The sequence below is a fragment of the Panulirus ornatus genome, chromosome 69, assembly GCF_036320965.1.
Source record: "Panulirus ornatus isolate Po-2019 chromosome 69, ASM3632096v1, whole genome shotgun sequence".
Taxonomy (NCBI): Eukaryota; Metazoa; Arthropoda; class Malacostraca; order Decapoda; family Palinuridae; genus Panulirus; species Panulirus ornatus.
Genome location: NC_092292.1, coordinates 17,251,691 through 17,274,872, shown reverse-complemented (window position 1 = coordinate 17,274,872; position 23,182 = coordinate 17,251,691). Strand labels below are relative to the sequence as shown.

The 23,182-nt window shown below is 35.9% G+C and overlaps 1 protein-coding gene across 2 annotated transcripts; it reads left to right on the top strand.

Moving 5' to 3' along the window:
- Positions 1-49: 49 nt before the first annotated feature.
- LOC139747567 (ubiquitin domain-containing protein UBFD1-like) lies at positions 50-22,346 on the top strand. 2 transcript variants are annotated; one of them, XM_071660001.1, is made up of 7 exons: positions 50-164; positions 1,470-1,642; positions 7,041-7,167; positions 7,477-7,628; positions 8,454-8,582; positions 8,980-9,168; positions 12,692-22,346. In XM_071660001.1, the coding sequence occupies exons 1-7, from the start codon at positions 56-58 to the stop codon at positions 12,791-12,793; spliced, it is 981 nt and encodes a 326-aa protein (XP_071516102.1). In that variant the 5' UTR covers positions 50-55; the 3' UTR covers positions 12,794-22,346. The 2 variants fall into 2 exon arrangements, with proteins under 2 accessions (XP_071516102.1, XP_071516103.1); XM_071660002.1 differs by lacking the exon at positions 50-164 and adding an exon at positions 326-451 and having other exon boundaries at positions 12,692-14,290.
- The last annotated feature ends 836 nt before the right edge of the window (positions 22,347-23,182 follow it).

Genomic DNA, 23,182 nt, shown 5'->3' with positions numbered 1-23,182 from the left:
GTTCGATAAGATTTATATTATAAAATAGTAGTGTTTTATATGTAAAATATTAAAAATGGACCTAAATTCTCATGTGATTGTTGTTGTTTTGGTCCGGACAACGCATTTTCGTTCTAGGCTCCGTCGCGTCAAATTATTCATAATGTCCAACGAAGAAAAGGAAGGTAATTATTGGTGCAGATGATGCTTTTTGTAGACTTTACATTCAATTCTTTGTCAGAAATCGGTCAGGTGATGCAATAAGACGTTTTACTGCTGATGAATGAGTTCTGGAAACACCTGATTTCATGGCAAGCAGATCAGCTGTTTTCATGACAAGGCACATGGAACAGGTGACGTTGGTGGCCAGAGGAAACTACGTCCTACTTCACAATGCCATGATTAAATTTGTAAATGACTACTGAATTATCCTTGGCATGCACATACATGTTTCTGCTCCGAGTTTCTTCACGTAAGTGCGTAAGATGAGTAAGGGAAACCTAATTTGGGTGTTTTTAAAGTTAGTTGTTCAGTAAGCTTTTGGGGTTCATTTCATTCAGGGACGTAATGCAAGTGTAGTTTTAATACACTGGTGTGGAGAGAATGTTGATACTATGTATTACACTGTATTTTTGAACTTAGGAAGGAATGTGATTATATCCGGTTAAAAAATGTATAGTCATTAAGCTGTGTAAGCATTCTGTTCTCTTGTGTCACAGGAGTATGTGATCAGCAGACAACTGTTTGGCATATATGACTCTATCTTTCTTATCATTTCTGACCTTGTCTCCTCAACTCATTACTATATTAGATTCAACATAATCCATCCTAACTGCATCTAATCAAGTAAGACCTTACTTGATTTGGATAATGATTAACAGAATGAGCATTGATTTTGCATCCAGCTTTAGCTTTTCTCTTACCATCCCTGATAAGTTTTTTTTTATACTTGCTTTCTTTTTTCTTCATGAATGAGGTAGCATCTGAAACAAATGACTGAACCTTTAAGAAATATCCTCTCCTAGCTTCTTCTGGTGTTTTTATTAATGAAAAGTAATATTGCAGGTTGGGTATGGGTGAAATGTCCAACCAAACTCCTGCCCTTCTTTGTCAACTTTTATGACACGCAGTAGATATGCAGGAAGTACAGTACTCTTTTTCTTTTATTCTTAGGTATAAACTCACTAAACTTCTCACCCAAATACTTAGACTTATCCACAGTTTCCAATTTATCATGCACACTCATCATGTACTCTGATATTTCACCCATTCCAAAAATTGGGAAATTACTTTTATTCACCTGTACTTCAAATTCCCCCTTCTACATACATAACTTACATTATTGAACTAGCCCACCATTCTGTCCAAATCTTCCTCTGGTTTAGCTAACATCAAATCATCTGCATTAACTATAAAAAGATTATATTTCAGTGTTGATATTGCTCATTATGTGGTTACTGCACCTTTGGTAACATTTTCTTCACTTACAGTAACCAGTAGTGATGATAAGACTAGCAGCAAGGGATGTGAAAACAGCAAAGCTCCTGCAGACACTTCTTTTGAAGCAGGCAGTGGGACCGATGGTGTCCACATAGATAACCAGTCACAGGGTACAGAAGAAGCAACACAACCAGATACAGATGAGGTTAAACCAGATACTCAGGTGAGTATGAAGAAGCTGAATCTGACCCATTTGTGTGCAGTATGAGATAATGCAAAATTTAGATTTTAGAATGTAATCCATTTTGATAATTGAACATCCCATCGGTAGGCAGCTCCAACTTCTGAAACACTTGCTTATGATTTCCCCCACAGCAGTTTTAGCTGTCATACCATGATATCTTCTAATGTATATTCATTGAAATCAGCAAGATTTGTAAGTGTAGATTCTTTATTTCCAATTTGACTTATGTACTACAGTACTGTTGCAACAGTAAATCTACATATTCATCTGCATTAATATCTCTTATGTACAGATGTTCCATCCCTGTTTCCTTTCATTTACCCCGCTGGTCTTTCCCTGAACAGTCATTCCATAAATCTAATTTTAACGTTGACTTAAATTAATGACATGGGTCAATCCTCACTTGTCAGTTTGCAAAAACTGCATGTCACCAGTCTAAAAAACTAGCCCATTATTGCAATTGCTACTTAATTTTGTGTAGACAGAGTAAACCTTTTTGAGTTTATTGTATTCCAACCAAAGTATACATGTATGTCCTGAACTTCTGTTTCCAGTCATTTGCTTTTCTTAAGTATATCAAAGTACATACCTGGCTGAAGCAGGAGGTAGCGATGCTGTTTCCTGTAGGGCAGGGTAGCACCAGGAATGGATAAAGGCAAGCAGTTATGAATATGTACTTGTGTATGTATGTATATGTCTTTGTATGTGTATGTATATGTGTACATGTTGATATGTATATGTATGTATATGGGCATTTATGTACATGTGTATATAAGTGGATGGGCCATTCTTTGTCTGTTTCCTGGAGCTACCTCACTGACACGGGAAACAGCGAATAAGTATGATAAAAAGATAAATGAAAATACTGAAGAACACCAAACTTTTAACATTAATTCATAAAAAGTTGATGAGTAAACCACTCATACAAACAAGATAGTTTTTACGCCCCTCTTTTCTTCAGCAAAACTTACACCACCCTTTTATATATATTATTATATAATTATTTATTTTGCTTTGTCGCTGTCTCCCGCGTTTGCGAGGTAGCGCAAGGAAACAGACGAAAGAAATGGCCCAACCCACCCCCATACACATGTATATACATACACGTCCACATACGCAAATATACATACCTATACATCTCAATGTACACATATATATACACACACAGACACATCCATATATACCCATGCACACAATTCACTCTGTCTGCCTTTATTCATTTCCATCGCCACCTCGCCACACATGGAATACCATCCCCTTCCCCCTCATGTGTGCAAGGTAGCGCTAGGAAAAGACAACAAAGGCCCCATTCGTTCACACTCAGTCTCTAGCTGTCATGCAATAATGCCTGAAACCACAGGTCCCTTTCCACATCCAGGCCCCACACTACTTTCCATGGTTTACCCCAGATGCTTCACATGCCCTGATTCAATCCACTGACAGCACGTCAACCCCGGTATACCACATCGATCCAATTCACTCTATTCCTTGCCCGCCTTTCACCCTCTTGCATGTTCAGGCCCCAATCACTCAAAATCTTTTTCACTCCATCTTTCCACCTCCAGTTTGGTCTCCCACTTCTCCTCGTTCCCTCCACCTCCAACACATATATCCTCTTGATCAATCTTTCCTCACTCATTCTCTCCATGTGCCCAAACCATATCAAAACACCCTCTTCTGCTCTCTCAACCACGCTCTTTTTATTTCCACACATCTCTCTTACCCTTACATTACTTACTCGATCAAACCACCTCACACCACACATTGTCCTCAAACATCTCATTTCCAGCACATCCACCCTCCTGCGCACAACTCTATCCATAGCCCACGCCTCGCAACCATACAACATTGTTGGAACCACTATTCCTTCAAACATACCCATTTTTGCTTTCCGAGATAATGTTCTCGACTTCCACACATTCTTCAAGGCTCCCAGGATTTTTGCCCCCTCCCCCACCCTATGATTCACTTCCGCTTCCATGGTACCATCCGCTGCCAGATCCACTCCCAGATATCTAAAACACTTTACTTCCTCCAGTTTTTCTCCATTCAAACTTACCTCCCAATATATATATATATATATATATATATATATATATATATTCTTTCTTTCTTTCATACTATTCGCCATTTCCCGCATTAGCGAGGTAGCGTTAAGAACAGAGGACTGGGCCTTTGAGGGAATATCCTCACCTGGCCCCCCTTCTCTGTTCCTTCTTTTGGAAAAAAAAAAAAAAAAAAAAAAAAAAAAAAGAGAGGGGAGGATTTCCAGCCACCCGCTCCCTCCCCTTTTAGTCGCCTTCTACGACACGCAGGGAATACGTGGGAAGTATTCTTTCTCCCCTATCCCCAAGGATACATACATATATATATATATATAATATTTATTTAATGTATGTATGACTCATGGTGAGGTGCCTGAGGATTGGCGGAATGCTTGCATAGTGCCATTGTACAAAGGCAAAGGGGATAAGAGTGAGTGCTCAAATTACAGAGGTATAAGTTTGTTGAGTATTCCTGGTAAATTATATGGGAGGGTATTGATTGAGAGGGTGAAGGCATGTACAGAGCATCAGATTGGGGAAGAGCAGTGTGGTTTCAGAAGTGGTAGAGGATGTGTGGATCAGGTGTTTGCTTTGAAGAATGTATGTGAGAAATACTTAGAAAAGCAAATGGATTTGTATGTAGCATTTATGGATCTGGAGAAGGCATATGATAGAGTTGATAGAGATGCTCTGTGGAAGGTATTAAGAATATATGGTGTGGGAGGCAAGTTGTTAGAAGCAGTGAAAAGTTTTTATCGAGGATGTAAGGCATGTGTACGTGTAGGAAGAGAGGAAAGTGATTGGTTCTCAGTGAATGTAGGTTTGCGGCAGGGGTGTGTGATGTCTCCATGGTTGTTTAATTTGTTTATGGATGGGGTTGTTAGGGAGGTAAATGCAAGAGTTTTGGAAAGAGGGGCAAGTATGAAGTCTGTTGGGGATGAGAGAGCTTGGGAAGTGAGTCAGTTGTTGTTCGCTGATGATACAGCGCTGGTGGCGGATTCATGTGAGAAACTGCAGAAGCTGGTGACGGAGTTTGGTAAAGTGTGTGGAAGAAGAAAGTTAAGAGTAAATGTCAATAAGAGCAAGGTTATTAGGTACAGTAGGGTTGAGGGTCAAGTCAATTGGGAGGTGAGTTTGAATGGTGAGAGGCTGGAGGAAGTGAAGTGTTTTAGATATCTGGGAGTGGATCTGTCAGCGGATGGAACCATGGAAGCGGAAGTGGATCATAGGGTGGGGGAGGGGGCGAAAATTTTGGGAGCCTTGAAAAATGTGTGGAAGTCAAGAACATTATCCCGGAAAGCAAAAATGGGTATGTTTGAAGGAATAGTAGTTCCAACAATGTTGTATGGTTGCGAGGCGTGGGCTATGGATAGAGTTGTGCGTAGGAGGATGGATGTGCTGGAAATGAGATGTTTGAGGACAATGTGTGGTGTGAGGTGGTTTGATCGAGTAAGTAACGTAAGGGTAAGAGAGATGTGTGGAAATAAAAAGAGCGTGGTTGAGAGAGCAGAAGAGGGTGTTTTGAAATGGTTTGGGCACATGGAGAGAATGAGTGAGGAAAGATTGACCAAGAGGATATATGTGTCGGAGGTGGAGGGAACGAGGAGAAGAGGGAGACCAAATTGGAGGTGGAAAGATGGAGTGAAAAAGATTTTGTGTGATCGGGGCCTGAACATGCAGGAGGGTGAAAGGAGGGCAAGGAATAGAGTGAATTGGAGCGATGTGGTATACAGGGGTTGACGTGCTGTCAGTGGATTGAATCAAGGCATGTGAAGCGTCTGGGGTAAACCATGGAAAGCTGTGTAGGTATGTATATTTGCGTGTGTGGACGTGTGTATGTACATGTGTATGGGGGGGGGTTGGGTCATTTCTTTCGTCTGTTTCCTTGCGCTACCTCGCAAACGCGGGAGACAGCGACAAAGTAAAAAAAAAAAAAAAAAAAAAAAAATATATATTCATAGGCTAATTGCCACCTAGTCATTTCTTATTTCAACATATTTTTTAACATGCATAAGAAGGGAACTTGGCAAACTTTTCTATACTTATATCCCTCATTTCCCCACCTACTTCTTCACCCTCTACAAAAGCCAAGTCTGTCTTCATAGAGAATACTTTTGCTGTGGTACAGAAGATGCTTTGAAATTGTTATTGGTCCTCCTTGACAAAATTTAGTTATATTATTAACTAATCACTGAAGTAGATCTCTATACCATCTTTCTCAACCCTCATGTCCACTGTCTTTCATTTTCTTTTCTTATTCTGTTACTTTCATAATGAGTTGGTGATGAAATTTGATTTAGTTTACCACACCTGCTTCATTTAAGTTACCCAACATTCTGCTCCACTGTTTTAACCATAAACATGTAGACATCCACCTTTCTTTCTTCTTTCATTACCTTCTCCATTAATCTTCAGAACCCGAACCAACTTATGTATATGTGGAGGATATTAGTATGTAGCACATGTAAAGTAGGAGCTTTGAATCATGTATTATGTAAGGTCAGCTCTGCTTGGTACAGATAATGTAAGGAGAATCCCCTGTATGTCATAACTGTCCTGCTCATCTTTCCATGTATTTTGCTGAAAAATGAATGAATGAAAGATTGCTGAATAAGTCTGCAGTTTGGTGCATTTTTCATAAGTAAAGCAGTTTCCATTTGTAAAAAAGAGTTTGTTTTAGTAAGTACAGAGATCAAAAACATTATGAAAAAGTAAAGATAAGAGAAATAGGATAATGATGATAGTGATGATTATATTAGTAATATTGATCATAACTATGTGAATTGATAATGATATGACAGTCTCAATAGGCTGTGTAGAGTTTGAGGAATGTATGTTTTAATATCAGTAGGTCTGCAGGGTGAATGAGGCAAAAGAAAGGAAAGGATAAATCATGAACTATTCCATGATATTGCCTTGATGTGTGACTAAGGCCAGTTTATCTACAACCTGAAAAAGATACAAGATATATTGATTTTTCATATCAGTGTTTTAATGAAGGATTTAGGGTAGGCAGATCAAGTGTTAGGGATATGGGAATCATGTTAATTAATCATTTGGGATGATGAAATGAGATTGATTACCAAGGAAGAATTTCTTAAGTCCCCATGTTTTGAGTCAGTTTTGGTAGCCATTCTTATGAATAAAACTATGTCTGATTTTAGTTGTTTATTAACTTAGAATGAATTTTCATGATGGAATGAGATTGATTACCAAGGAAGAATTTCTTAAGTCCCCATGTTTTGAATCAGTTTTGGTAGCCATTCTTATGAATAAAACTATGTCTGATTTTATTTGTCTATTAACTTAGAATAAATTTTCCTTTCCTCCAGTCCGAGGCTGTTCCATCAGGGGAAGCAGTAAGCTTTAAACTTGTTTACAATAAGACGAAATATGATATTGAATTTCCTTTAGATGGCACGGTCAAGCAGTTGAAGGAACACCTAAGTTCTATCATAAGTGAGTATTGTATATGAGTATTATGAGGATAGGTATCTTTTTTTCAGCTTTACTTTCAGCAAAGTGGATGAATCTTGGAATTCATTGCTCTTGTAATGATTTATTTATATGTATTGCTTTTAAACATAAACAGATGTGTGGAAACTTGTTGAGATGATGTATCTGCTAAAGAAAATTAGATGAAACACCTTTCAAAAATGTATGCTGTCCCTTTAGATTATATATATGTATATTTGTGGCTCAGTTTTATTGTATAAAAAACTGCTAGCTCCACAGATCATCAATTTATAAATCTTCCATCTTCCTTAGATGTGTTACCAGCAATGCAGAAAGTGATGATTAAAGGATTAGCAAAGGATGAGAAGACGCTTAGGGAATTAGGAGTTACTCGAGGCTCAAAGGTTATGGTCGTGGGCTCTAAGTTAGATGATGTTGTCAATGTTAACACTCCAAAATCAGAGGTAAGACTCATAATGAATATTATTTGTGATGTTGGAAATTCAAGAAATTGCTTTTGTATTACATTCCTAATGTAGTAAGGAACTGATTAGGGTAAGTGGTACATCCGTTGAAGATTTTAGAGGAATGATTTGTGGATGAGATGCAATGAAAAAATTTTCCTGCTGGAGGTTGTATGACCTAGACATTGTTCTCAGTTAATGAAGCAGCCAGGTAAATGAAAAATGATAGTTGTTTTACAAGGCTGAATGTTCCTTATCCTCTCCATGAAATTATGAATGAACTGGTGATAGGCAGATAGATTGATAAACAAACCAGATTTGTCTTCCAAAGCTTCAGTAATGACTTGAGTATTTTACATATCTGCTTTAGTGCTTTGAACCCTTTTCTTATGATATTTCAGAAACTAGGACATTTCAGCTGTCCTTACTAGATGATATGAACATATTACATTTGTTCAGAAAAAAGTACAAGAAGTGATTGGTGAAAATGGGCTTGAATTATTTGTTTCGTAAGTGTTTTCGATAGTTCAGAGGCATATAAGTATGTTGATTATGATACCCAGTATCATAACAGATGAGACTTTTAATTTCTTTTTTGTCATCCAGTTAAAAACTGATTACTGTTTAGTTTACACCCTACCCGTTTTTATGCCTGTATTAATAGTTTTCCATTCCTGATGCACTTTTTTTTTATCAGAATGATTTATCACGGTGGAATGCCCAAATTTTATGGGAAAATATCTTTTGACAGAAGGATTTCTTTCCTCTTTTTAGCATTGGCATTGGAAATGTTGAGCAAGTTAAGCTCATTTTCCTTATTTTCAGAGCTCTTCATCAGAAAAGCCAAGTATCACCATTACCCCAAAAGAACCACTTAGTAGACAAAAGCTTCATCGGAAGATCCTTGACAAAGGGATGCCGGAAGATGCCATGCCAGGCATTAAGAACAGTAAGGTACCAGTATAAAGAGGTTTTTATTACTCAATGCAGATTATGAATTTGGTAGATTTGGAGGGGAAGAAGGTGTGTAGATGTGATTTGTGCACTAAGGTAATGGAGAAAGGTTCTAGAAAAAAGAAGAAAGTGTTTTTGGATTGAAAGATGCCTTATGATAAAGTGAAAAGAGAAGCCTTGTGGGAAGTTTGGATTCTTAATTTTGGGCATGGGAGACTTCTTAGATTTTATGGGTAATTCCGTGTAATTAACCAGCAATAATGTGATTATTTGAACACAATTTTATTGTATGATATATGTGTCTGGTGTATAAGAATTCTCTCTTAAGACTTTTGTATACACGTATATATACTTTTGTATACATGACATTGATGTGGGATATGTTTGGTTTCTTCAGGATGTCCTTCCATCATATCCACTCTCTGGAATGGTTAACAAACATGGAGGGAAGGTCCGGCTAACATTTAAGTTAGAACTAGATCAGTTATGGATTGGTACAAAGGAACGTACTGAAAAGATCAATATGAACCACATCCGTCAAATTGTCTCAGAAGCAATAGAAGGTTATGAGCAGTATCATATTATGGTAAGTCAAGCTTAAGCATGTAAGGTTAAACAGGATGCTCAGAAAAAAAGTAATTTTGTGTGTTGGGTATTTCCTTTATATAGTTCTTATTATGATGAACTTCACATTGTTAAAAGGTTTTTCACAGACAGCTGTATAGAGGAATGAGAATAGCTTCACTATGGCTGAAGCAGCACGAAAGAAATTAAGTTCTTTTGCTCCTGTAAACTTATCACAACTTGGCCTTTTGATAAAGGTAAAGCAGGTTCTCTGTTTATATTAGGATGATCTTTAGTCATCAGGAGCATGTGAGTTAAATAGACAAGGATGAATCCAAAAGGCCAAACTATAGACATTGGTAAGTTCAACCAGTCAGCTGCATTAGTTTCGCATCAACTGCGTGGCATTGGTTTTCCTAATGGGTCCATCAGCTAGCTTTTAAAAGAGGCTTTAGATTAATTTTGCTTTGCTCACATCTTAATGGTGGTTTGTTACACTGAATTATGAACTGATATCTGTTATGAAATCAGCCAAATGGCCATAACAGTAACAAGAGAAAATTCTTTAAAATTTACATAATTTGTTTTTATTTTCAAGCAGCAAATGGTGTTTCCAGTGCACTGTTGGCTCCTTTTAGTTCATTATTCATTTTTCTGTAATCCATATTCTTCCCAATGCAGTTGGGAGAAACAAAAGGAATAAAAAGTTCACCTTGATTAATATAAAGAGTGAAAAACCAAAATGATGGAAAATACGGTTTATATGCTGTGGGAACAGTCACCTCAGATGTTGGATTATTGAGCCATTGTTTTTATGACAAAAAGACATAAAGTTGTGAATGTCTAAAGGTCCCTGGTGTCTCATATTATGTAAGTATGCTACCACAGATAAAGATATAAATGTGTTGATAAAGATATAAATGTGTTCAGGTTCCAAGACCTGCACTCTGGCATCTAGTTAGCACTGACTTATACCTTTAAGCATATCCATCTTTATTATTACAGACACTTGGCTTGCCTTCCACAGGCTATACAGCATTCAGAAACTTAACCCTCTCTCCCACCCTGTGACTGCCATGGCACCTCTCAAGTAACTGTCCCAGGCTAACTTCCAAACGTGACCCCCTTGCCCCATGCTGCAATATTGGTTCACTTTCCCTATTCTGTAGGTAATACTCACAAGAGCCAGCTGTTTGTGTGCCCATACCACTAACTAGACCACACAATACTCGGCAAACTGCTGCTTTACATGATTATTGTGTGGCCATCAGTAACTCAAGGGTGGGCTGTTGTGATACCTGCTTCTTTCCCTACACGTCGAAGCTTTGGAACTCAACCTCTCATGTCTTTCTCAGTAACTGTGGCTTGGCACATTTCAAAATACAGGTTTTTCACTGTCTCAAAAATTCACTCCTTTATTTAAAGTAAGGTTGATAACCTCTTCTCGTCATCCACTGATAGGTCTTTATGGTCTTTAGCTAAGAGTATCTCTAACAACTTCTTTCCCTCTAACCTTCCTCCACTGTTCTGTTCTGATGGTACTGTAGCTGTCTCTCCCATAGACAAAGCAACTTTCTTTGGTTCCCATTTCTCCTCTAACTCCACCTTGGTTGAGTCTAACATTCCTTCACCCCCTGATGCTCCTCTTACTAATCCTATGCCTCTTCCCTTAATCTCTTTTCGGACTGTCCAAAAAGTGCTTCTTTCTCTGGACACAAGCAAGGCTTATGGTCCTATTGGCATCCATCCCCATGTACTGAAAGAGTGTGCTCCTGAACTTGCACATGTCCTTGCTCATCTGTTCCATTTCTGTTTGAAAACCCAAACTTTTCCTTCTTCTTGGAAGCATGCATTGATCCATCCCATCCATAAGAAGTTGTGACCATTCTGACCCCTTTAACTATCGTCCTATTGCTTTGACATCTACCATTTCCAAAGTTTTTGAATCCCTCTTCAACTCCCATATTCGTAAACACCTCGAAAATCAGTCTTTTCTATGATCACTAGTATGGCTTCCGCAAGGTGATATCCACTGGTGATATTCTTTCATATCTTACTGATGTCTGGTCATCATCCCTGAGAAATTTTGGGGAGTCATGTATAGTTGTCCATGACATATCTAAGGCTTTTGACAGGGAGTGGCATCAGGGTCTCATTTCTAAGCTCCCCAGTTTTGTCTTCCCTCCCTCCTTCATATCTAGCTTCCTCTGTGGCCAGTCTGTCTCTGTTGTTGTTGATGGGTCAGCCTCCCCCCTTTTCTCCATCAGCAACTGTTTCCCTCAAGGGAAACTCTTACTCTATATTCTTAATAGCTTCCACAGAGTGTCTCTATCAACTCTTATCATATGCCTTCTCCAGATCCATAAATGCTACATACAAATCCATTTGGTTTTCTAAGTATTTCTTGCATACATTCTTCACAGCAAACACCTGATCCATGGTTATATATATGGTTATATATACTCATTGTTGAAGGATTTTGTTGATATTACTGATCACTGTATGGTTTGAAATTTTTTAAGTAAAATTTCTCATAAAATGAAGCTTCTCTTTCAGTCTTGTCAGATGTCTATACTTTTAACAGATGTCTTGGGTAATATTGTATAATCTTAGCATTGATACTGTGTTTTCAGAGGTTAAGTGATTGGATGGTTAGTATTCCCATGATTAGTTCATACTGTATAATTTTTTTGTTATATTTTGTGCCCTCCAAACCTGTGCCTGTTAGAGTGGTACTTACTCTGATGTGTAAATTTTTCTGGAAACTGTTTGGTCTTATTAAAAAAGTAGTAAGGATTTTTACCAAACCGAGAATGATATGTGATTTTTCATCATAGCATATATAGGACAAACTTGGCTTTAATCCTTTAGATTGTGGGTTGTAGAACACTTAAGTTTTCTTAAAGAGTCCTAGTATGTATTTCTTCTACCTTCTCTTATATTATATGGTTTGTGAAGAGGGCATTATATGCTTTTTTTGAGGTGGAAGTGGATTCATGTATAACTTTGATATCCAGTTGAATTATCATTTTACTAACTATAAATCCACTATAACTACATGTAGAAATGTATTGAGTTTTGCTTCCTCATGGTACGTATTATAGTAACCTTGGACTTACCATTGTATTAAGGCAGCAGTTTAGTGACTGAAGCAAAGTAGGGATCCAAAAGAAAATACTCATTTTCTTCTTGGTTCTCTTAGCCAGCCTTCAGCTGGTTAGCTCCTTCCTTACCTGTCTTGGTACAATATTTATTTGCACATACTAAAAGCAGAATGGGTTGTGAATTCCAAGAAAGTGCTTGGTTTGTATATATTGTGAATGACCTAGTACCCATTCTCTTTCACAAATACTTTTATATATTTGCCGTAATTTTGATTCATTTACCTTTCTTGGGGGACATCAGTAAACATCATGTGGTGGCTGAAGTAGTACCATGAGGAGGGAAGGACTCACTCGGGATATTGATTGACTGATTGCAGGAAGGTTAACACTGGTAGAAGTTAGAACATTACTGGTAAACTTTAAATTCTTTATACATTCTAGGGACTGCAATTAGGGCCAACAGAAGCATCACGTTACTGGATCTACTGGGTTCCTGCACAGTATGTTGATGCCATCAGAGAAACGGTCCTGGGCAAGTGGTAATATACAGGGGACATATAGGATTTTCATCAACAATACATTTTTATTGCTTCATCATAATCATGTTTTGCCTTAGTAGGAGCAGATGGAACTTACTGACCATGCTTTAGAACATCAGAAGCCAGGAGATTGGTAATGCATACTAATACAAAGACTTGATATGTTATCCCTAGTGGCAGTTTGCTTCACTCATTCTTCACCTCATGTGTCTTCAGCTGCATCAGCCTTTGGATGGATATGCCTCACACAATCATATTCTGTCAGATTGGTTACTTGCAATGTACTATATAGGCTTATGGATTGAAATATGAGTAAGTGTGCCATAAAGTTAGTGATCTATGAAAGAGCAGATGTTTTGATATTTTTATTTTTGTTAAGGCAGAGGATATTGATATGGAGGTTGGAAGTTCCATCTGCAATGCTAGGGTTGTTATTGGCTATGGGGAAATGAACAGAGAAGTGCCTGGGGCAGCATGATTTTCAGCAGTTTTTTCACATTATTATAATCTCAGTTAATGAGATGAAGCAAATTTTTATTACATGGTGCTTAATAAAATTTAGGGAATGATTTCAAAACAAGGCTTATTCTAATACAACAGTCTTGAAGATATTCATGAAGAGAATGGAGAGGTATCTAAGATTATGGGTAAGGAAATTTATTCAGGAAAATATAAGATTTGGGACAAAGATCACCCAGTGTCAGGAATTGCTTGAGTCAATGGCAATTTCATAAGCAGAAGATTTGATGGCATTCAGTTAGATAAGGAATAGATTCCATTGTACTCTGGTTCTGTGGAAGAATTGTAAAGCCTATATTTTTACATGAGTATATGCATGACACTTGGCACCATAAAACAGAGTTGAAGACCCTTATTAGTATAAAAGGTATTATATTGCTATTTTATTGTTATTCGACATCTCCCATCTGCATGTGTCATTGAGAGACAAGAAATTCCATTGCTATATTATTTTTATGCTGTTTGAAACTTCTTTCTGTTTATGACAGACACATAAATTATTTTTAATTTTATCATACTTATTACTTCTTAAAATTTTTAATGTAATCTGAATACTTCAGACTTTAGAGAAGAATTTGTGTTGTTTAAAGGAAATCGATATGCAACCTACACTTATTATGAATTTAGATAAAATTTCATGGCACTTAAGGCAACCTGATGGATGTAGGTACCTTATTTCTGGCGTAGGATTCAGCGACTTAATAATGGTGAGTTACAAAGGAAATGAAGAAGTAAAAGGGTACCTTATGGGGTTCGGTTATACAGAAAGGATGTAGAAAGGACCTAAAACTTTTACTTGCAAGATAGATGACTTTAGGTGTAGGTAAATGTAAAATTTTATAGTTAGAGTATAAAGTCTTTTTTTGGAAAGGATTAGTGTACTAAAAAAGAGTATTCTCTATAGTTTTCATATTATGATATCACCTGTCATACTATGATTTTTTTTAAGAAATGTATAGAATATTGATACATGTATTATGCAGACCAGTCTTTTGTATTATCCATTACTGTTATTTGATTTTGACATCCAAAATGATTTTAAGAATATTAGGCCTTCCTTGGTGACCGTTCCTCTGAGTTACAGGTAATATGTTTGTATTGGTGAAGACCTGAAGATATAATGAAAAGCACTTTTTCATTCCTTAATGAAGATATGATAAAAAGCATTTATCCATTCTTTTGTGTCCAGTTATGTTAACTAACTAAGAATTTGATGTGGAAGTTTGGGTGAAACAAAGTTATTGTTGTACAGAGGGTAAGCATCATGGGACTTTTCCCATCATTTGATGGTACCTTGGCATGGGTATAAATGGTCAGTCATCTTGTGCCAGTAGTAGGTACTACATTATATAACCTGACCTCTTCCAGCTTATATATGCATTAGATTAAGATACATTGGGTTAGGTAATATTTCACTTCAGTCAGTCATTCATGACCATACATTGGATATTGGTAATGAACAGGAAATGTATGGTTATGATGTAAATTGAAGTTAGAATGATATTATTTTTCATAAGATATACAGGAAAATTGCAATTGTAAATCTTAGCCTTTACCAGTGATATGTGTGTTATGAGTGATTAACTAAAATTTCCATTTAAAAGTATAAGAATTAGGAGTGGTTTAGGAAATGGAGGAAGTTTTTACAAAATCAAATAAATGTAGATTAGTTGTGTTTTAAGGAAGCAATCTCATCACGAATTCCTTAAGTGAGGCTAGAATGTGTTTTCAAATTAGTCATATATAAGTAAAAAATGTAAAACACATTAAGGAATGGCAATTTATGTGTTTGGAGGATAATAGAAAAGGATGAAACCTGCAGCATTGAAAAGAAACAATTCGACATGGATAACAGAAAAGTATTTAGAAAATCTCTGGAAGAATTCAAGATTATGTGAGACATTCACTTGTCTGACCAGAAGGGGAAGGGAGATAAAGACACTGAGAGAGTATCTGAATGAGATGAGAGAATTCACCATTCTTTTACCAAGAAAGTACCTCTTTTCCATATGGATCATCACCATTTTTTCTTAGAAATCTTACTTCCTGCCTTCCTTCATGTCTTTTATTCTTCTGATTTAGATTCTTTCTTTATTCGTTTTCTTTTAAAGCTTGTGCACACCACCTCAGTGCTCCATTTTTAGGAATGGGTGAATAATAGACATGACTTTTCCATCCAAGAATAAGCCTTGTTTTGCACAGTCATTTGACAGATACATGATAAGTTTTTGTTGATATAACATGTATATTAAAAAATTTATTACTGAAGTTCTTAGCTTTTCTTAATGCAAAAATGTTAATCTTCGTCTTGAAATGGAGAACTGTCAAAAAATATTTTGCTTATGTCATGGCAAATGGAACTTACAACTTCATTGTTTCTCTTGACAGTTGGTTTTGTACGACCTCTGTTGAATATTTGGTCGATGATACAGCATCTATGCAGTCAGGTTTTGAGTTTAAACTTGAAGATTGTCATTTGTTAATCACACATGTTTTATGGTTTAAGAAGTTGTTAAACATAAAGAAGTGTAGCTGCTATACCTTTTACAGGCAGTTGATGATAACAGCTGCATCCTGTGGTTTGTGTTCAAAGAATTACTCCTATTTTTGCACCTTTATATACTGCATTGTCTGCACATTGAAAATAGTCTTAAAATGTGAATGCAGCTGCTGTACAAAGTAAGTGATATTTGTAAAATCAGTATCAATGAAGGTTATGATATTTATCATTCAATGAAGAATTCATATGATCTAAACAGACTTTGATCAAAATCTTTGGTGAGAAGACTGTGGATATTAACTGCTTGACCATGATTTTTCATAAGAACAGAAAAATGAAAAATTATCAAAGTAGCATGAAAGCTGATTTTTCATTTTTCCTGTGTACACAAACAGCATTTATCCATCCTTAAACTTTTGTATTATTGTCAGGTTTATAAAAGTTTAGCACATGCTAAACCCAGTGAAAATATGGATTGTAGGATTCATGAAGTGAAAACTTAGTTGCAGGCAAGGTTATTACAAAAACTTGAATGAAATTTTGCACCATGGAAATAGGCACATAGATATTTGTGAATAGGAGAGCAAATGGTAATGAAAAAGAGAATATGTGATTACAAAGAGATAGAGTAAGCACTGTCTATGTCTGTCATACTCTCACATCGATAGAGTGAGCACGGTCTGTGTCTATCATACTGTCACAGCCAAATAGTACACATAGGCTTCCTCACACTTTTCAGTTGTTGATCATTTCTGCATCTTATAGTGTTGAGGATGCAGTAGCAATACCTGAAACATTCTTGAAAGAATTTTGCTTGTTTGTTCGGTTGTCATTTTGTGTAAGTGAAGTATGCACTACTTCATTACAATAAGAAATGAAATGTGTGAAAATAAGGAGGGTTACTTGAGCATGTTTACAAAATGGTGACAGTAGAAGTAAGGAAGCATGCAGGAGACAAAGACCGACATAAGGAAGAGAAATAGATTAAATCTTGACAAATTGCCAAATAGTGGATTTTGAAGAATTGTGTTTGAGAATGTGCAGCAGACCATGGATTGTGCTGTAATGTGAACTTGGTTCCATAAAAAGACCCATCAGTGGGAGAAATAGAACATACTTCACTTCTCCCATGGAAGTGCTTCCATTGGTGACCAGATCCAGCTGATAAAATGTGGTGTTCCATGCTTATATGATCAAAATTGTGCTATATCAGGGTTATTGTTCAAGTGTATGAAACTAGTGTAAAGAATATTTAATTTCATCTTATAGATAAGCTTTTTTGCTTGTTTTACTTAGAAGAAGTACATAGAACAGTTATACAAAGTGCTGCACAAATAATCCTTTAATTCTCTGTGTATGAGATACTGTATATTCAAAAATCAATTTTCATGTTACAACACTCATTGGATTCAGGGCATGAATATTGCGAAGAGGAAGCTCATATGGCTTTCTTCAAATTTTTGTAAGATTATGGCCCATCATAGCTCCATATGAACAAGTTATAGTCACTAATGCTTCCGACAGATTCGTAAGATACAGTCATTTCTGATAAGTATTGTTAATATTTGCTCCAGGAACCTAAGAGTGACATATTAAAAGGTGTATCATGTATGAATTTGCCAGAAGTAGACAATATTACATGAAAAAATATGATGCACTCATAAAATCATGTGTGAGAAACTTGAGTTCAGAGGTATGTATGGTTGGCAGTAGGAATGTGATAAAACAGTCAAATGAAACTTGTAATTGATAGCCTTTCTTTGACATCCTGAAAGGGAAGTTTATATTGACTGGTCAATCAGAAGTGTAAATGATGATTCAAAACACCACCTAATATGTTTTTTTCACATGGGATATTTCCAGAACTGTAACATGTGTGGTTGAATTAGTAAAAATGAAAGTAACAGAATAATGCATATTACCAAACAGACATATAGCATATCACAGTTGAGCTAGAAGTCCGCAAAGGGAAAATGGAAGAGATGGGATCTCTTAAAGACCCTTGCAGCTTCTACTCCAGATATAATGCCGAACAATGAAAAAGGAGCCCCTATATGCGACATTGGTTTTGGCTTCATTGAGCCATCAGGTGTTTCATGCTATTAAAACGACCTGTTTCATGTTAATAGCATTTGTGCAGTGTGCTGAGACTATAGATTCCAATTTTCCCCACATCTCATATTTGTTATGTGTATAGAATCTCCTACAGTTTATTTTATGAGGGAAAAGTCAGTAGAATTCTCAGTAACAGTAGACAAAGTTTTGTCAGTTTTTTCCAAAGTCAATAATTTTGTTGGCTTAAAAGATATTCGTCTTTCATTTTGCTCAAAGTAAATACAATAATCCATGAAGGATTTTGAGTGTTGTATTTACAGAATTGTTTACTTTGAATTTAAGTTATTGTTAATCTTCAGAAGGGTTTAAATGTTGACGTCATTTATTTGGTTGAGTTTATTTATTGAATACAGGATGCATACAGAATATAAGCCCTCATGCAGATACATGAAATGTCATATTCAAGTGTATTTAACTTTGTTTATATTTTCTGTAAGATTTTGTTTTATTCTTAAGTTTCTGTATTTATACCCTGATAAGCAGTACATTCTTTCAACGGTAATTGATATATAGTTTTAAATGTGGAAAAGTCTATAGTAGTAAATTTTAATGTTATTTTGACATTTAATAACCATCAAAGTATTTGATATGTATTTCTGGTAAGGATTCAGACAGTAATTTTACAGATGGATGAGTAACTTCAAAATCGGTGTCTGTTATACATAATGAGAAATATCCATGAAAATGTCATAGAAAATCAGTCTTATAGACTATATAGCTTTATGATTATTGGTGACTGAACATACTGAGCTCTCTTTTAAGTTATGTTTTATTTAGAGTTTCAGTTTTTGCGAGGAGGTGCAAACTGATGAAGGTAGTCCAACCCCTGATATACAGGAAATACCACCATGAATGTCAGTCTTGTGAGAGATATTCATGTTATCTACGTACCTACCAGATTTCAGGTCAGTTACATTTTGGAAATAAAAGTTACCATGTTCACATGGAGGTATTAGAGAGGAAAAGAGAATCTGTGTGAAACGATATCTCCCCAACATGAGTTGGGGTATCATAACACATGGGTTCATATTATAATGGAATTGATAGAGCTACCTACAGAGCTATGAAGAATTCCCTCTCCTGATAGAGGTTGTAAAAATTGCTTTCAAATTTGATGTTGCAGTTGTTATTACTGGTGACTGTTACAAACAGGATCTTAACCCAAGTCATTTCCCTTTTCAGTTAGGGATACAGCAACACAGCACAAACATCTGCCTTTTAAGACATATCTTTTATAATTTATTTAGTAAGTGAAGGGAGACTTCCCATGCATTTTTTCTTTATGTAGAGCTGGATAGGACAGTCAAATGCCTGAAAACATCAGTCATAAAGTGCTGCCTTTACTGTTAGCTGAAATTTGACACTGGTTTGTGCTGTAATTCTTCCTTCCTCATTGTTTTTGAAGCATTTGTGTTGGGCATCCAATTTCCCCCTATCTCATTTTGTTAGGATGAGGTTGAGGGTTTAGGTAGGTAGGGAAAGAAATCATATTTTGACAAACTGGAAAATGAAAGCCCAAGAAATGTGTTTTTCTACTGTTTGTTAAGGCCACCAGTGTTTGAGACTTATGTGTTGATTGCCTTATATAATGGGAAGAGGAGTTTTCTCATCTGCACCACATAAAGTCTTGGATAAGAATGTACTAGTTATGTCAAGCCTGGTCTGGAACCTTATATCATTCAGTCACATGGAAAATCTCTCATGTGTGCAGTAACCTTTATGGTAATCATGTCATAACCCATTTTAGAGATCTTGTTCAGACTTAACATCAGCATGCTCCATCACCTTAAACATATGCAAATTTTTTTATGGTATCTATCTTTGGAGTGAAGTAATATTCATGAGGTGATTTATCATGCCTCATAGTTTTATTACCAAGTTAGTTTGAACTTTCATCTTCAAAGTGAATCAGTTGCTTTTGGTAGTAGGGAACTCGTATGTTCCTTGGAATATTTTTCTGTCGGATGTGGTAATTTTTAGTGCATATTAAAGGATTCAGGTGCTATCCAAAGATTTATGCATGTGAACTATGGAAATGAAGCATTTTGAGGCAAACTTTATGCATTATGTATAGGATTTATCCTGCTGTGATTGAGTTCAGTTTGAAATAATTAGAATATTATTCACCTTAAGTTAATTGCATTCATGATATATTTAACCAGAAATGTGTTATTGAAATGCATCAGACACACTTTAAAATTCACTAGAATGAAGGAAGCTCCTCACCCCCACCCATATTAAATTTTTTTCAAAAACAGTTGATCCTTGATAGTGTCTTATGTTGGTGTTATTGGGCTTGCTATCTTTTGGTTCCATTATGAGTAAAAAAGTCACCTTTAATGAAGCTGTATCATTGTCAGTCGATGAAAGTTGAGTTCAGTCTTGTCAAATGTCTTGTCAAGAAACTTCTCATTCCAAAGGAATCCGTCATTCCCCTGCTTCTGATTGTTGCCCAGCCTTGAAGCAGCAGGAGTCCCATAAAGATGATAATGATGTTAAAGATAATAAAGATTATAATGATAATGATAATGGCACAGTGATAATAATGTCAACTTATAGAAGTATAATAAAGCAAATAGCAGCCAACCAGAAAAGGACTGAATCCATGTTTTGACTGAAGCCATGCACATCAGTGGTTTATTGTCTTTATCATGAATTTACAGTATTTCAGACATTTAAGATTATTTTTTTTCATTTTATTCCCAATATTGTTGATTACTTCATCTTGTTCTTTAGTAGATCTTTTTACAGGAGGAATAAGTATCAGACGATTGTTATAGGTTGATGGCCTGGTTGGGATATGGTATGGGTTGGTTGTTATATGCATAATATGGATACTTGTGAAGACCTGTTTTTTTAATAGAATGCAGTCTTGTAAATGTTAGGCTGACATTGTTGATTTGTCAATGTGGCTAGTGACCTTAGTGCTGTTACATGACACATTTTGGCAGTCCTTTTTATGCCATGGTTTGCTGATGGTACAATGCATGTATTTAAATTATGGAACTGTTTGTCACCCAAGGAACCATTACCATGATAAAAGTAAAGAAAATCTGTCATTGGTTTCTCTCTTGTGTATTTACAGTGCAACATCAATTGGTGGTATTTTACACATTCTTGGATACCACAGTATTGTTAAAAGACTCCTATTTTCTCACTGCAATCTTTTATTGATTCTTCGCTTCTGCTTTTCCATTGTTATTGCTTTCTCGCTTTACTGTTTTAAATGTTCTTCCAACTATTTTATTTTCTTTCTCTTTATTGCAAATGAGTGGTAGGTGCTTCATATTTGTGTAGGTCAAACAAAAGTCCAAAATCCTTCAGCTATTTTCTCACTGCAATCTTTCATTGATTCTCTTCGCTTCTGCTTTTCCATTGTTATTGCTTTCTTGCTTTACTGTTTTGAATTTCTTCCAACTATCTTCTTTCTCTTTATTGCAAATAAGTGGTAGGTGCTTCATATTTGTGTAGGTCAAACAAAAGTGCAAAATACTTCAGCTACTGTTTTAAACTTTGCTGTTGGATATCATCATTTGAAGGAGTGAAAGTGGCCAGCCAATTGAATTTTAGTAAATTATGCATGAACCCTTTTGTTGAGAGGAGGAAAAAATGTGCATTGTAAATGTGTGTGCAAAAAATTACATGAATTGAAATTAATTGGGAAAAGGAAATAAAGAATGCTTAGATATAATTGATATGGCTTCAGTTTAATGCATGCTTTAGTTTTGCTAACAGGAAGCAGTTACATCCCATATCCTTCATATAAAGCAATGTAACATGTAAGGAACATTTTGTGAATCTTTGCATGTTTAGATATTGGGGGTCTACCAGTAACGTAATAGATTACAGGGAATTGTTCATGCCACTGGCTGTGAAGTAATTAAAATAGTGGTGATATACATGCATTAAAGAATACAAGTAAACACTGATTACAGCTTTTATCATTGCTTGAATTTGGATGTAAAGATTTAATTGAGTGCAGATGTAAACACCAATGGAGATGTCAAAGCAGACATCAAGAGCATTGTGATAGCTCTACCTTGATTTTGTAAAGTCAGGATGAAAACAATTATTCATTCCTCAGTTTTATAGAGAGAACATAAAAACATTATCAATTACTGATTATAAAGTTTATCCAAACTCATAACAGTACAAAACTTGGATGTAAGCCGTAACCTGATAATGGATATGAATTCTGGTACAGACACCAAGGATATCACAATAGCTTTACCTCTGCTTGATTAGTACTTGCATAATCTTATGAGCTCCTTGGTCATTACGCATCTCTGGATATTTTAGCATTAGAAATATGCCATTAACACAGATTTTTATGAAGATTTTTGCTAGCTGATGTGACCAAAAAATATAAGCACTGTAATTCAAATCTATTTGTATTGCCATGAAAATAAAAAAGGAACACCCATTTTATATTATCCTTAAGTGGTTGAAGTAACTTCATTCCCACAATTGAATAGGAATTATTTGATCTGGGCTTCCAGTCAGAGTGAGTATATGTTTGTACTGTGACAAATTTGCTTGAGCCATGGATTATGGAGAAAATTCTGTAATGCCCACCTGTTAATACTGTGGGATGTCTAATGTTAGATATATAGAGCTCCATGTATGAGAGCCTGATACAGCTGCACAGGTGAATCATGTGATTTACAGGTAGTAATGGAAAATCCCTGTTCAGAGCTTGATACAGCTGCACTGGTGAATCGTGATGTACAGGTAGTAATTGAAAATCCCTTTTCAGAGCTTGATACAGCTTCACTGGTGAATTATGTGATATACAGGTAGTAATAGAAAATCCCTTTTTCTGAGAAATGTGGTTCAGTGCATTTAACATTGCCGTCTGCTTGGGTTATTTGGTAAATGTTTATTGCTTTTTTTATATAGTATATATTTACATTCATTACGAAAAAATATTCAGAAACTGCATTTGTTTAAATGATACTCTTAAAGGGTCACAATATGTTCTGTGGCAAGAGTTTCTCAAATCTGTAAAAATCTAAAGTCCACATTACTTGATTGTGATATTTACAGATTTTTGATATTCTGCCTGCCTGTAATACCTTAGGATTGCGTGTTTGATAATTGGCCCATTTTTTGGCTCTTAATCCTTATTAGTTGGGGCCATGATCCTTTTAAATGTTACCGTTCATTTCAAATTTCCATTAGTGATTGAATAGTTTATTACAACGTTTCTTTTTATCTACTTTGATTTTTTTTTCAAAAACAGTATGGACCAGAACCCCT